Here is a 16,697-nt window from a genome sequence, read left to right as displayed (position 1 = left end):
TGTTAGTCTGTGTTACTATTACACTGACATTGATAATACTGGCTATGTGTAATTTGATCAATGCTTTGGCAATATAAACCCACCTAATCTTTTCAGTTGTAATACTCCTATTCAGCCAGCAGATGACAGTCTTTGTTCATTAAGTGAACTGACCTTGCTCATCTCATTGCAAACCATGTATGAAACTGAAACACAGTTGGTGAGGTTGAACTTAAATTGTTTTTCGAAATCAGTATCTCACTGGTATTTATTCCACATCATTTATTTAAATTCATTCACCAAATAAATCACATATCATATTTTGTTGTTTTTGAGTCTTGTTCAAACAATTGAAGGCTGTTGACACAGAATACATTATGCATTTAATGCATGTTAGAAAACAATCAAAAAGCATGATGATCTGTGTGAACTGCCAACCCTGGCATTAAGGAAATATGCTTTCTACATTTTTAAAAGAAGTGGATTTGGTTCCGTAAACATTGGTGAAATCTGCAAGTTCTAAGTATCAAATCCAGAGACAACAGAGAGATTTTCTTATTCCTTCTCCTCAGTTTTCTTTGTCCTTGTGTTTGGGCATCTAAGGACATCTGTGATTTTAGGACATCTGTGATTTTTACAAGTTACATTATCCTTTCCTTCCTTACATTTTATGCATTCTTTCTTTCTTGAGTATCTCTCACAGGAGGTTGTTTTGCATTCTGTCAGTCAGTTGTCTCACTGGAATTTCACTCTGAACGCTGCCCTCCAGAATACGCGCAGTTCTCTGGGGACTTATTTGCTGAAGACGTGGCTCTGCTTCTGCATAGACATGACATGCCCCATAACTCTCTGCCTGTCCACTGGAAAAGGGTGTGGAGGTGCTGGCATCCTTATTGTTGCACTGCTGAAAGTTCTGCACCTGCCGGTCCTTTACTCCTGGTGTGGGACTGGCTTTACTATGGCTCAAACAAATCCTGTGGCGGATGGTTTGAGTATCCTTACTCAGTGATTTGCGAAAGTTGGGTTTGAAGAGAAGATAAACCATGGGGTTGTAAATGGTGGAAGATTTGGCCAGGATGGCTGCCAGCGCAAAGGCGGTGGGTGGGACCTGCTCATTGGCACTGAACGCAGCCCACATGGCAACAATGGCATACGGGCTCCAAGCCGTAAGGAAGCCAATACACACAGCCACTGACAGCTTAAAGAAAACACCACATACTCTTAGTCGTCATGCAATTAGATTAAATGATTTGTTTTTAAGATCATATTTTGACCTCTGTAACCCATATTCTCACACACATACACACTACTTCAAGAAGAATGCATTAAATTGATCAAAAGTGACACTGCTAAAATAGATTTTCTTACTCAGTATTTTTGTCTTGTTTTCCAGTACAAATATCTTAACATTCTTTAAACAAGATTCATTTACTTGAGAAGCAAAATGACTTAAGATATTAAGTTTTGTTTTATGAAAAATTATTAACTGAGTGTACACTTAAAAATTCAAGGGGAAAAACAAGATTGACAAAAAAAAACAAGATTTTTTTTTCTTGCTTTAATTTTCCAAAAAAACATGACTTCGACTTCTCCTCCTCAAATAAATGCACCTTGATTTAAGATTGTTTAGATATTTGTAATGGAAAACAAGATGAAAATACTAAGTAAGAAAGTCATTTTCTTGCAGTAAAGACATTTGATGTCATGAACATTTATGTTACATTTATTATGTTACAAAATATTTCTATTTTTTTTTAAAATGCTGATCCTTTAAATGTTCTATTATGAAAGAATAATCCTGAAAAAAAAAAACACGAAAATATTCTCCCAAAGCTCTCAACTGTAGGGTACTATGCAAGCTGCTATATTCCTTTATTATCAGCATTACTGCTTATATTATGTGTGTCTGTTGATGACCCAGATTACAAATGTTTGTAAATGTATGCAATGTACACATATGTTTAGAGGGGATATTTGAGTGCCTCAGTAATCAACATTCAGCACCATCATATTCAACAGAGCAGTTACACAAGGGTACAGTATACCAGAACTTCATGACACAGTTTTGAAAAATAAGGCTGGGACAGCCAAAGGTACAGCCAGCCCTTGTCCAGAGGACAGAGGATAGGTAATCAACATTACGTTTTAAGGGACATTAAGTACATACTCAGCAATAGCATCACGTTCGTGCTGTCTGCGCCACAGGGCAATAAAATATGGTATATTTGCACAGTGTGATAGTGTGGATGCCACATGTGTTTTTGTACACTTTTATGTCCCAGGGGTTGATTTGTATTAAAAGCAACAGATCTTTTGCTATATAAAGGTCACTGTAAACACACTAAAAACAACAATGAACCCATAAAGCTTACTTACCTTGACAATAAGAGCGTGTGCGTTGGCTACTTTGGTTTGTGGAGAGACGTGCTGTTGAATGGCTTGGTGAGACCCCCTCACTGTGAGCAGGATGAAGGTGTAAGAGAGGATGATGATGGTACAGGGAACAACATAACAAAAGATGATGAGACTGATGATGTAAGACATGGCAAGGGCATCATGGGATGGAGTGTACCTTGGAACATAGAATGTGGAAAAAGCATGATTGCAGAATATGTTTGCGTACATTTCACATATTAATGCTAAAATGTTTGTGGTCATACCAGTTTATGCAGCAGGCGGTTCCGTATGGTTCTGGTCCAAAACTCCCCCAGCGGGCCAAAGGTCCCACAGCAAAGACAGAGGCGTAGCACCAAACTCCAACCACCATCACACAAGCATGCCTGGATGAGAATTTGTTACCTGTGGAAACAAGGACTGCATGAAAAAATATTTTTACGAAAAAATGATCTGACTGGTCAAGGTGACCAATTGGTCTGCCTGTATGATTCTCCTGACACAGGTCTGAACAGTTGGAATTATTTTAATTTCATATCCCACAGAGACAGAAGGAAGAAATTACCTGGTGTTTCAAGCTCCAGCAACCCCTTAAATGTGTGCTCATTATCTGCGCTTCTCTCTTTCTTTGGTTCATTTTTCGCCACTCTGTCTCTCCTATTTTGTCTAATTTTCTCTACATGTTCTGTTTTGTTCCATGTGTCCTCTCTTATCTTTTTCATCTTTCTTTATTTTTGTGTCTCTTTCCATTTGTTTTAAACTCTGATTCTTGCGTATTTAAGCCAGAGGGCCTTTTTATTTCACAGTGAACTGAATGTGACAGTTTTCAGAACACGGCGCTAGCAGTCCAAAACACTCAGACCTGAGTCCACTGTATGAGATGAGACTTGATCCCAAAAAACTCACATTCAAGAGAACAGTATCATTTTAGACTATGTTAATTGTAAATATTTTAATCTAGAAGAAGCCTAGAAATGCATATTTACCATGTCAAGGCCTAGTAATCTAGGAATTAGATGCAGGAACCAAAATGAACATTCACCAAACTAAAATTGTCTTTGACAAGTAAATAGAGTTACTCAGAAGTGGGTCTGTAATTTTATTCAGAGTTGCAACATTGTTTAAAGTGAAGTCAAATTTAAGATATAAAATTAAAGAAAAAGACATTTGTTTTTACTGATTTTAACCCCAGTGGAAAACTTTATCTAGGATGTCTTTAAGTTTTTTTTTTTTTGTCTTCAGAATTCCTTATAATGTTATATATATGTAAAATATTTCTCACATAAGCCAACAAAACAAAAATATGAGTGTTTATTCATGTTATTTGGCAGGTGGTGTTTTACTAAGAGACAGAGACTCATCATTATACCATACTTATATTTAAAATAGGAAATAGTAAACAGTAACACTTTGTAATGGTTTGTAAAATAATAGTTTGGTTAAAGGATGACAAAAGAGCATCATACCGTAATTTGGGACGCAGACTTTGAGACAGCATACTGATGACAAAGCAGTCAGGTTTGTTAGGCTGCATAAGCCAAATAAAACCCCGCACACAGCAAATTTAAGATATAAAATTAAAGAAAAAGACATTTGTTTTTACTGATTTTAACCCCAGTGGAAAACTTTATCTAGGATGTCTTTAAGTTTTTTTTTTTTTGTCTTCAGAATTCCTTATAATGTTATATATATGTAAAATATTTCTCACATAAGCCAACAAAACAAAAATATGAGTGTTTATTCATGTTATTTGGCAGGTGGTGTTTTACTAAGAGACAGAGACTCATCATTATACCATACTTATATTTAAAATAGGAAATAGTAAACAGTAACACTTTGTAATGGTTTGTAAAATAATAGTTTGGTTAAAGGATGACAAAAGAGCATCATACCGTAATTTGGGACGCAGACTTTGAGACAGCATACTGATGACAAAGCAGTCAGGTTTGTTAGGCTGCATAAGCCAAATAAAACCCCGCACACAGCATAGCACAGACATGCTACCTCCCCAAACAACCACCTACAGAGAAAAAAGAGAGATCATCTTACTGTTTTGCTGAACTCTGAAACACCCCTTTTCTTTTCTTTCTTTCTTTTTTACTTTAGAACCATGATACTTTACTGAAAAATACATCAATCAGTATCAGGCATTTGTAGGGAGAGGCTTTGAAATTGTAGCTTGCTAAGCTAGCTATACCACAAGCTACTAACAAAGATTAGCTAACTACATTAACACTAATTAAGGTAACAATATCTTTTTGTATAAATATATTTTTTTAATTCTGTAATTACAGCATTTATCTGGCATCAAAAACATCAAAAATGGAACTTTGAGACATAATTAATAAACCTAGAAAACACTCAATTATAAAATGCACATTGAAAACATAAGTGCTGAATAACAGTGCAACACTTTTGAACCTTTATTTTTGAATGAAATGTTTCAACCCTACAATGTGAAATAGGGGTAGAGCGCACTTATATATTAACACTTTTATAAATGTAATTTCTGATATTTTACAGAAACATAAATTGTAATATTGTGAAGTCTCTCTCTCTCTCTCTCTTTTTGTTGGTCTATTAGAGTGACGAACAGTGTGAAACAGGATCTCACCTGTGTGCTAGAGCTGATGGGATGGCCAGAGGAAACAGAGACAGGGTCATCCCTAGATCACTCACAGACAAGTTCACGACGAAAAACTCTGCTGGCTTCAGAGATGACCTCTTACGGTAGGCTACAAACAACAGCATGCCATTCCCCAGGAGCGACAAGACACCTGGGTGAGAAAACGAGATCTATCCACTCCGAGATCTATCCATTTCATCAAAGTAGCTACTAAATTTGTAAAGCTGTATTGAAAATGTGCCCCTGACAGTGTGACATCTCCATCCCATAGCTGACAATCCTATCACATAAAGACACCATTTGATCCTAGAGCTTGGAAATACTAAGCAAACCCTGCTAGGTATGGTGTCTCAAGTAGTCTAGAATAACAATGATCCTTATTTCTTTTAACAGACTGAAGTTGGATCAACCCATGAGCTTCAATAATCCATGCAATTTGTCTGCTGCATCAGAGGCATAATTAAAGTTCTTTCTTCTAAAGAAACGTTAATAGTGAGCAGACCAGAACAATCGCACACATCCATACCAAGTGGTCTCAAGGGAAAAAAAGCCTAAATTACACCTAAAAATGAAATGAAAAAAAATCTGTACTTTATCAGAGTATTTACCACTTGCCTGTAAAATCATAAAAGTCACCCCATTCTCTTTCCCAAAGTAATTATATCTGTGGCCATATCAGGAAAATAGATTTTAGAATATAAATTTGATCATCCGCAGGACAATTTGACCACAGGCAGGGTAAGCGGCAGAAGGAGGTTAATTACAGGTGAACCATTTCACCTCTGAATTATTCATAAAGAATAAAGGTATGCAAAGTCATTGGGGTGTCGAGTGTTGTCCTGCTCTGAATAAACCACATTTGAAGATATAGAAGACAGCAGAATGTTACGGCGGTTGTGGACTCACAGAACACTGAATAAAGTGATCCCATGAGGATGTCATGCTGTCTGGAGATTGTGGATACAAACAGGGCAGTTTTTGACACATTGCCCATCTGTGGGGAAGAAATAGAATGTGTCAGATACAGTTTCAAACAGAACAAATGCATCTCTGACTGTTCTCAGATGCATTGGCTTTAGATTGTGAACTTGTATCACTTTTTATAATATCATCAGATATTATATACCAGAATGTCCATGTCTTTAGCAAAAATGTTTTCATTGTTCTACTCAAGCTTTGAATAGGTCTGAGTTACAAACTTCTTAAAGAGTATGCTACTAAAAGTTCCTCTGAGATGTCTCACATTCTAATTCATGTTTTTCCTGGAAAAGTTGAAAAAATGACACCTCAATTTGATGAGGTGCTTGCGATGAATTTTTCTGTTTCCTCCTCTCTCTCAGTCTCTTCTTGATATACTTGTCGCTCTTCTAATTCTGACAGATCTGTCAAGTGTTCAACACTTCAATCAATTAACATTTGGCTGAATTTAGACCTTTCACTGTAGCGGGCAAATTGCCAGTATTAATCAGCCAATTATTTGGTTCTGGTTGAACAGTTTGACAGGTCAGCTGTGTGTTCATTCATACTGTGCATGGTCTGTGAGACAGACCGGGCTAGTAAACTTCTTGATTTGGGCTCTATGAACAATTGATTTTTATTATCTTTTAGTGGGTGTCTTTTATACCATCACACTATGTGTGACACATGATAATTGTACTACTTTGTACAACTACTTTATACTATTATAAACTAAATTATTATTTGGTTGTAATCCACTAATTCTTTGTGGCTAATATAATCATAATATAGTAGCGGTTGCTGTTATTTTTAATGTTTAAAAAAATTCAGTGTTCAGTATTTCAGTAAAGAACCTTTTGTGCAATGGAATGATTTTATGGATGTTAAAGGTTCTTCATGGAACCAAAGATGCCAATGAAGAACCTTTTAAGAGTGAGAAGAACATGTTTTAAATAAGCATCAACCTAATTTTCTCCCTAATCTGTTTTCATTCATTTCTCTGGTGCAAAGCCCCAGTCAACAGGCCATTTTGGTTTGGATTCATTTGACCTAGGAAAGCCTCTAGACTAAAAGCCCAGCTAGATTTTGCTTTCAACCATTTTTGCCTCATCATTTTTACCGTATACATTTTCTTTCTCGCTGGCCAGGGTCCTTGATGTATTAAAGCAGACAGCTTATTTTGAATTAACCCTGCCGACTGCCTTTAAACCCTAAACACACTCCTAGATTCCATTTCTGTAAAAATGCACAACATCTCCTGCTGCCATGTCATTTATTAACTCAAAGCCAGACTGCTACAATTGCCAACATTTTCTTGGTAATTGTTAATGCTCCCCACCTCTCTTCGCTTAACCTCTCTTGACATTTCCTATCCTTTTTTGAGTTGAAAAGAGCAACATAATTTTTTTTAGATGATGGTATACTCATAAGCAGGGTCACTTCTCTTAATAAGAACAACAATATAATAAAATACGTAGCTTGTGTTTTTGATCAATTTCTTTTCCCTTCATTCATCCCATATCCTCACACTTTCAGAGCTTTTAGTTTTGCAACACTGACCACTACCACACAAATGTGGTGATGTGGTTTTCTCCATAAAAAGACAAAGCACACTTCTACACTCTCAGAAAAAAAAGTACAAAAGCTGTCACTGGGTGGTACCTTTTTAAAAAGCACACTTTTGTACCTTATTTGCCCCTGAAGGATGCACATACGTATCTAAATGGTACTTATGCACCTTTTGTAAAAGTACCGTCCCTCTGACAGTTTTTGAACTTTTTTTCTGAGGGAGTATATATATTCTCTCTTAAATTTTGTGCCTTTGAAAGACACATTTCCTCTGGTTGGTCTACATTTACATTACATTTATACAGTACATTCAATGTAATGTACAAACGATGAAAAATAAAAGCAGTTTTTGAATTTATCATAAAGGAGCCAACAATATGTGCCGCAATAGATTGGGATACTACAGAATATAATTATTTTCTTATTTTATTTTTTCAAAAATAGTATTATTAAAATTATTTTATAATATAATTATAAAATATTATTAATAATGTTATTTTTTATTTATAAACAATATTAAATATGAAAAATTGTATATGTTTATAATGATATGACCATATGCAATCAAGCATGTTAAGTGTATTTGTAACATGATTTTTCAGCAAGGTATCAACATGCCAGTTTATCTGGTAGACTGATTCACAGCCTCCTTAGACCAGTTATGCTTTGACTATGTGTTAAAATAAAAAAAAAGGTGTTTCCATTATCAAAACCTCAGCATTAACAGAAACCAGTTTAATTCAAAGAATACCTCAAACTAAGCCTTACTAATGTACAGCAAAGGTGAAATACATGTTTTTTTTTTCTGTCAAGGGCAAACAACATAAAAACCAGCAATAAAATATATTTACATTCAATAAGATATTTGGATTCAGAAACACATTTATCACAAAACCATCAAATATTCCTTTCAAAAAGCTCATACATAACAGTCACCCCTAAATACTTGCCACAGCATAACAGTGTGCCCAGTGCGGCGATGCCTAGTTTAGGCAATCCTATATTTCCACTCAATCATAAACCCCAGACAGAGCTTACCTTCCAGGGGAGAGTGTGTGCTTGACTACCCACATGGAGTCCAGGTAGAATCCAAAGTATGGCAAAACTCACACACACAAACAGAATGAAGGACAGATCATGACAGAGAGACACTGAAAGACATAAAAGAGGAATATCCTCAAATTAAGAGAGCCTAAGCTCTGGTGTTTGGTGCCGGAGGATGAGCAGGCGAATGGTGGTCAGTCCGCTTTGACAGTGAGCAACTCTACAACTGATTCTTGATGTGAAGGACTGATATAATCCAAACAGACTCAGAGTCAGAAAGCCACAGTACAGACGTCTGATGTTGCTTAGAAAGCACACACTCTCTGCTACTGGTCCTCTCGCTTTTTCTCCCCATCCCTCTCCTTCTCTCTCTCTCTCGCTTTGCTCTTTTTGTGTATTTTCCCTGTCCCCTTGTTTTTGACCCTTCTCCCCACTCCCATTTTATGGCTAGACACTTTCTCTCTCTGTCTCTAGCTGTCTGATTTTTTTGGTACTTCACTGAAACAGACACATTTTCCTCACATTTCCTCAAAGACACATTTTTCTCACATTTTTTTCCTCCTCCTCATGCTATTAAAGTGAGATTGGTTTGTATGATAATGTCTTTTGATCCAATCATTCACTAATTGTCTCTTCTTTCTCTTGCTTTTTTTAAAGATTAATTTTTGGCTTTTTTTTTGTTGCCATTATTGTTATAGGACAGTGTAGATGAAACAGGAAATGAAGTGGAAGAGAGGGAGTGGGATTGGGAAAGGTCCTCAAGCCGGGATTTGAACTTGGGACACAAGTAGAGCAACGGCGCTTCATGTTGGTGAGCTGCCCACAAGGCTATTGGTGCCAACCTTTCGCTTGCTTTTAAAGAAGAACATCTGTGATGGCATTTTCTTCTGGCCACAGGCCATGATGTCATAGCTTTCCAGAAATCCTCTGGATCAACCTCCTGCTAAACAACAAGAAAACAAAGTGTAAAGTTGAATTTTGTCACTTTTCTTTTCAGTTCTTTGAATCATATGTTTGACAGCTCGTATACATTTTCAGACTGATTTTTGCTCAGTTGTAAAAACAAAAACAAAAAAAAACTCAAAAAGTTGAATATAAGCTTTGAATACAACAACTCATTTAATTTGCTCACCATATTTCACTATGTATTTCAACCACCAGACAGGCACACACCCTGCTGCTTGCAAAATCTTCCGTGATGCGATTAGCTTCCGGAAAAAAACATTGTTCATCAAGACAATCCAAAAAGTGTTCCAGGGTTCTTTTGATCCGACATCCAAGACATGCTTCAAAGCAATCCGTCTCAATGCATCCCATGCATTTTTAATAGAATCTGAACTGCGGTGGAGATTACAGCAAGAAACAGCAACCTACGATGAGGTGCTTTAGATAGGGAGATTTTGTACTGGGAAATTATGCATATTATATCATAACTTCATAATCCTTCATAAACATGCATACAGATGAGCAAAACTTTCAGGATTAGGCCTGGAATGAGCCAAGGATATCTCAACGAACACTATCAAAACATATCTGTATTTTTTTTTCCAAATCTAATCCCTGTCACTAGTTTCAGATCATTCCACTAATTAATTTAATCAAAACACTATTAAAGAGTTACAGTGAAGTAAACATCTGAATGTCTAATCAACCAGAATGATCTCCTACATCCACAGGTCTAACAAGCAAAGTAAGATATTTAACATTATTCAACAGGCACCTCCATTTCTCTAATCTGATTGGCTGTTCCAAGAGTGCTTACAGCATGAGACTGTTTGCATGTTTGCGTGTCCCAGACAGACAAGGGGAGAGGAATTTACAAAGTATTCAAAAAATATACAACTTATTTTGCAGGTTACATTTATAGACCAGCAGGTGGCAACAAATGAACGTTTGAGTAGGACATTGACTCATTTACTCAACCAACGCGAACCGTTCAAACCGTTCAAACACACTAATTCATTTAGGAAAGAACAAATCACTGCCATGAGTGAGTCACTGAATCATTCACTCGACTGATTCATTCAGAAACAGCTTCCGCAGTTTCTTGGCAGAACACAAATAGACCAAGTAACTGTCAATTCTGCATCTAAAATGTAAGTTACCAAATGTTTTTGCTTATGGAACTGTTGTATAAAAGCAATATCAAACCAGTGACGTAATATTTTAGCCACAGTTCATGTAAAAGCAATGTGTTTCTTTTGCAAACTAAGACTGGTCGCAGCATATGTGTGTGCGCGTTCCTGGTTTCCTGCTATTGCACTGTTTAAATTTCTTCTCAAAGTCAGTAGGTGAAAATAAGGTAGCCTACTGTAACTCCAGGGTAACCAGAATGACTGCATGAAGCCGTGAATAACAGGGAGAAGCAAGGATGGGCAGATGGATTGAGGGAGGGAGGGCTGGAAGATGAGATGATATGGCAAGCTTTAGGGTGAAAGAGCAAAGTTTGTGCATCTGACACAGCAGCACATAGTTTTGAAAGACACACATGATCCCATGCAGACATATAGACTCTATATATATATATTAAATGCAATGGTACTAATAATTGGCATAATTTCTTTCGGTGTTTCGGTTTTCGGCCTTGGTTTCCTCTTTTTCGGTTTTCGGTTTCGGCCAAGAATTTTCATTTCGGTGCATCCCTAATATATATATATATATTAGGGGTGTAACGATACACGTATTGAACCGTTCGGTATGAGGGTTTCGGTTCGGTAGCCTACGCATTACAAACCGAACGATTCGTTGGACTAATCCTATTACATTTGGAAAATAAAATAAAATAAAGTGTGTGAAATATAATGTTCTCAGTGCCACTGCACTCAACAAGGCAGCCCAAACGACGTAACAGCCCCCAAATAAAAACACACTGCTCCATCAGGCATAGGCTGGACTAGATCGTTCGTTGCAATATGGCTAGTAACTAGGGCTGGACAATAATTTTATATCAGTATATATGGCAATATAATTTTTTTCAATAACAGTTATATGATTTTTAAACACATTTCCGATATTTTGATTTGTTGTGATTTCACATTTCTGGTTTGTATGAAGGCTAAATACAAATAAAAGGTGAACATTAATTTATTTGTGCAGTTGTTTTCCCTAAAATATTATATAGTTTTATAGGAGGAGGTTTAACTTTAATTTTGTGAATGTTAGCCAATGTTTTCCTGTTCATCAGCACTAGTTGCATCTGACACAAAATTGCTAAAGCAGTATATAAAAGTAAAGTATATAAAATTATAAAGCAAAATTATAAAAAGTAAAATGTAATTATAAAAATTCTAATATATATAATTTATTATAATAAAATATATTGAATTATATATTTCTATTTTACTGACATTATAGTCCATACTTTGGCCTGTATTAGATGCAATTCTGAGTCTAGATTAGTTAAGTCATCCTGAAAATTGTCTTTTGTTTTCAGAAGAAAGGAAACAACATGATTTGTTTTCACTAATTATCAACCACCTCATGTAGAAGCTAACAATACAACTGTATTCTCACTTATGTCACGCACAGGGGGAGACGATTCATTGTTAGGCTTTGACATACATGCATATCTTCCTGATGTACAATTTTGTGTCACGTTCCACTGCAGCTGTTGGAGGAACATTTAGAGGAAAATTAATGTAGGGTTTCTGTTACAGTATGGTGGTCCATCATCTGCTCCGAAAGAACAGAACAGCAATCTCCTCAACTGAAATCCAGAAATAAGTAGTCTAAATGAATAAATGAAAAATGTGCTTTTTGGCAACTTGTTAGGCCAGCTGGTCAGCACAGCCATTATGCCACAGAGACAAGATGGATGTTGTTTACACAGAAAAAAAATGTTGCCCACATTTCTCAAGTACTCTGATGCAATCTACCTCATCTATTAATTTCATCTAGAACCTGTGCCGGGCACATCCAAGAGATCATCAGATCCACAGGCTTTAAAATAGCAGACGTTCAATACTCCAGTACTGATCTGAACTTAATCCAGGTTAAAAAAAATTGACATAATGGAATGGAATTCTGAAACAAGAACTGCATTAGCATTTTGAAATGAGAATTGATCTGGAACTGTTTCCTAAAATTAACCATGAAGAGCCAGAAGATGGAGCTAGCTCATGGTTAGACCTTCTCCTATCTGAATTTTCCCTGTTAGTAAATATAATATAATATATTGAATTATAGTACTTTTCATGTTAAAATTTCTATTTCATACATTTATTTAATTGTTTCCCATAATTCAAGTGCTACACTTCAGGAACATTTAGGAACATTTGCAATGTTCTAAAATCTCAAAATGCTTTGATAATGTTTTGACCAGATACTTTGGCAGAACTTCAGTTGCATTTTATATCTTGAAATGATTTTCTTTGTGTCCCTGAATAATTTGTTCTCTAAAAGTGTCAAGATGGTTTTTATTGACAAGAGTTTCTCTGCTGAATGGAAGTAGAAACCGTTGCCGTCTGATGTGGTTTTTACAGAGAGCTGGTCTTGATTGCCTGCTGCTATCACCACGACTGTCTCAAAAGAACAAACGCAGAATGATCCAAGTGCTTTTGACTGTGGGCTTTTTCTGATGACATGGTTTTGTTGAGTAATGCTTTGACAGTTTTGAAAGAAATCAGGGAATTAAAAAATGAAATCAGGGGGTTTGTTTTTCCTGATCTCTCTCTCATTTTTTTTAGCCTACTTCACTGGCCATGCAAGAAAAGTTTTTCATCATACTTTCATCATACTTTTATTTGTAATAATTCCTGCTTATACATCCATAAAATTAATTGGGCTAGTATTATTATTGAAGATACTATACATATATATCAAACAGGTAAAATATGATTTGTCATCTACACAGAGGACAGATGAGTCAGTATCATCTGCATCTAGTTGTGTCATCTAAAAGATGACGAAAGACATGTTCAGAAAACCCTCTAATGAACCTGAGATCAAAAACGTTGTGTGCTTTAGGTTCTTTCCAATACCTCATTGATGCAATAAACAGACAGAGAATAATAAATGAACCATGAAAACAAAATAACAAGATGTGTGTGTGAGCTCCTCATTAAAGCTCACTCTCATCTCTGCATTTTTTGTTTGACTTTTAACAAAAGAAGAACTTCTATGTCTGTCTTCTTTCATTTTCTTTTTGTTTCTCTTTCTTTCCCCCTTTCCCTGTCTCTCTGTTCTGCTTTCAATCTCATTTTTATGAATGAATGATTCATTTATATAGCGATTTCATTGTACACGCCAAAGTGCTTTACAATCATATGAGGGGGATTTTTATCAGTTTTAGTGTGATTTCTTGCCCTGCCTGTATATTTGTACTGTACTGTACTGTGTGCATATGAGATGTAATTATATTATAATTAATTATATATTATAAATACATCAAAGATGCATAAACAATATATTAGTGCAAAATGAAAAATAAATAAAACTGGAGTAAAATAAAAATGTGCAGTGCAGAGTAAACCAAGAAAGTGGCAATTGACAAATTTAACAACAATAAAAATAAATAAATAAAATAAAGTAATATAAAACTTAACATTTAACAATGACAGACTAAAGATTAAGAATAAGAATTATTAAAAATTATTTTATAATTAGAACATATTGATGAGCCCTATAGGGCTTAAATCTACTGTTTTACTTTCAAACATATTGGTGATCATTTGTTTTGCGTGGATATATTCATACATTCATTATTCATTATTTTTGCCATGTTGAATAAGCAGAAGGCTGTTTAATGACCAATTTAAAAGTTCCAACATGCGACAATTATACAAGAATGTCAGTGTAGCGCTGCTCGAACTCAAAGACGACGAACAGTTGGATCCAAACACAAATAAGGTTTATTTAAGACATTAAAGAACTGATAAACAAAGTAACAGACACTATAGGGAACTCCAGGAACTAATAAATAAAACAAGTAAGCACACCAACATAACAGCCTAGGCAGGACAAAACCTGGCAATAAACACAGACAGACACAAGTGCTTAAATACACAGGGAATAACAAGACTAAATAGACACAGGTGTGAATCATCAGGGAGAAACAATGGGAACCAAAAGAACTACAAATCTAGAAAAAGGAAACAGGAACAAAACAGGGCAAAATGTAAACTAAACATAAAAGTCCAGATGGGAGACATGACAGTTGGAGACAGTGAAAGTCATCTTAATTTTAGTGAACTTGTAGCAGACAGACACATACTGTGCTGCTATAAAGCAGAAGTGCTTGCATTCATTGTTTGTTAATTTATCAAACATCTTGTGTATCAATTTAATTTAGTGATAAATCTCATCCGGGTATCTTGATTTTGCTTTGATCACACTGGAACCGTGCTTTTTGCTGTTCAGCAGTTTCAATTCCGAGGTTATGTCCACTCTCTCTTTCTCACAGTCTCTGTAATTGATGATCACATTCCATGAACAGTGACTGTGAATAAGTATGGCAGCAGACCAGAGGCTTTAATTGGGAATGCCTGGTCTTGTCTGGTCTAGCGGCATCAAAAGGCCTGGAAAAAAAACAAAAAAATTACACAAGCCCACAGCACCTTTCTGATCAAGTGCACATCACATGTTATCAGTGATGAAGATTCCATTTCATGCTATAAGAAGACATTAAAGGGGTAGTTCACTCAAATTGTAACATTTTTTCTGTGGAGTACCACAGAGTTTTTGACAGAAATGGTTAAAGAAGATGGAGCAAAGAGCAGCAGACTGACAGCAGCTAACGAGTGATACGGACAACAGATGAGTAGTGTGATGAATGCTGAATGAAAGATGAAAAGATGCCGTGTAATCTGGGACTGACAGACTTGGAGTGGATAGATAGTGTGAGTGTTTCCGCATGTGTTTGCGTTTGCATGTGAGTGTATATTCAAAGTCTAGGACAGACAGCAATTTTCAGTGACAATGATCTCTGCCCTCCTCATTATCTTTCTTTTTCTTTTCTCCTTGAGTCCTTCTCTCACATTGAAATGCACGACATGCATTTGTGTCTCCTAACCAAGTGTTTTCACCAGGTGTTGATTCGTCATGCTTGGGTGTGCTGGCTAAATGTGGCACTGGAGGCAAGTGAGACAGGAGACAGAGCTCCTTCATAATGCAATAAAAATTAAGGTTACACTTTATTTCGATAATCCACTTTAGACATTCTACTAACTATAAGTAACTTTGTAACTACATGTCAACTACATGTCAACTAATTCTCATTAATTTGCATCTACATGTCTACTAACTCTCAGAGTAGACTGTTAGGGTAGGTTTAGGGTTAGTAGAATAAGTTGACAAAGAAAGTGTTAGAAGATATTAAGCAGACAGTCTACTAATACTCTACTAACTGCTAGTTGACATGTAGTTGCAAAGTTACTTACTGTTAATAGAATGTCTAAAGTGGACTATCGAAATAAAGTGATACCAAAATTAAAGAGTGCTGTTAGAGGGTCACAACCTTCCTTTTCATATAAATGTGACATTGAATTTGCAGAAAGGTCCTGCTTAGTATTCAGTGTGTGTGTGTGTGTATGGGAGTTGGGCAGCAGCCAGTGGTCTTCATAAGGAAAATGGCTTTATGAACATACTAAATAATGATGTAATGAAAATCTAAATTAAGGATTCTGCTAGGGTTAGGTTTAGGAAATAGAAAATATCACTGACTTGTGTGTGTTTGGGTTTTAAATACATTGTGGGGTCCAAATGATCTCATCTTGAATGATGTTGTCCGATATTAAAATGAGTTAATTTAGTCACAGCATTATAATATACAGTATGAAAAATAGATTGATTTTAAGATCAGCTCAGTGTTAAGAATTATTTATACAATTATCGTATTTATATTTTTATTAACTTTTATTTTTATATTTTCTGTTTTAATTTAAATTCTGTTTAAATTGTAATAATTGATTAAATATTTTAGTAAATTATGTCTATTTAGCTTTTTATTTCAGGTTTATTAATTTTAGTGCTATAGCTTAAACTTAATTGATTTGAATTTCTACCATTTCTAACTTTTTTTTTTTTTTTCAACTTTATGGCCAGCCCAGCAGTCTGTGGTCTGAAAATGGCTTTATGATACTAAATAATTATATTAAAATCCAAATTAAGATTTCTGTTAGGTTTAGGTTTG

The 16,697-nt window shown here is 35.6% G+C and overlaps 1 protein-coding gene across 1 annotated transcript; it reads right to left on the bottom strand.

Moving 5' to 3' along the window:
• Positions 1-667: 667 nt before the first annotated feature.
• LOC107707675 (opsin-5-like) lies at positions 668-8,653 on the bottom strand. The gene is made up of 7 exons (XM_016511762.1): positions 8,564-8,653; positions 5,906-5,993; positions 4,988-5,150; positions 4,266-4,393; positions 2,640-2,778; positions 2,356-2,551; positions 668-1,177 (listed from the first exon to the last, which is right to left on the bottom strand). Exons 2-7 carry the CDS (start codon positions 5,991-5,993, stop codon positions 677-679), a joined length of 1,215 nt encoding a protein of 404 aa, XP_016367248.1. The 5' UTR covers positions 8,564-8,653; the 3' UTR covers positions 668-676.
• Between the last annotated feature and the right edge of the window lie 8,044 nt (positions 8,654-16,697).

Source organism: Sinocyclocheilus rhinocerous, unplaced genomic scaffold, assembly GCF_001515625.1.
Source record: "Sinocyclocheilus rhinocerous isolate Xijiao unplaced genomic scaffold, SAMN03320098_v1.1 scaffold2943, whole genome shotgun sequence".
Lineage (NCBI taxonomy): Eukaryota > Metazoa > Chordata > Actinopteri > Cypriniformes > Cyprinidae > Sinocyclocheilus > Sinocyclocheilus rhinocerous.
This window is presented reverse-complemented; position numbering and strand designations above follow the sequence as displayed.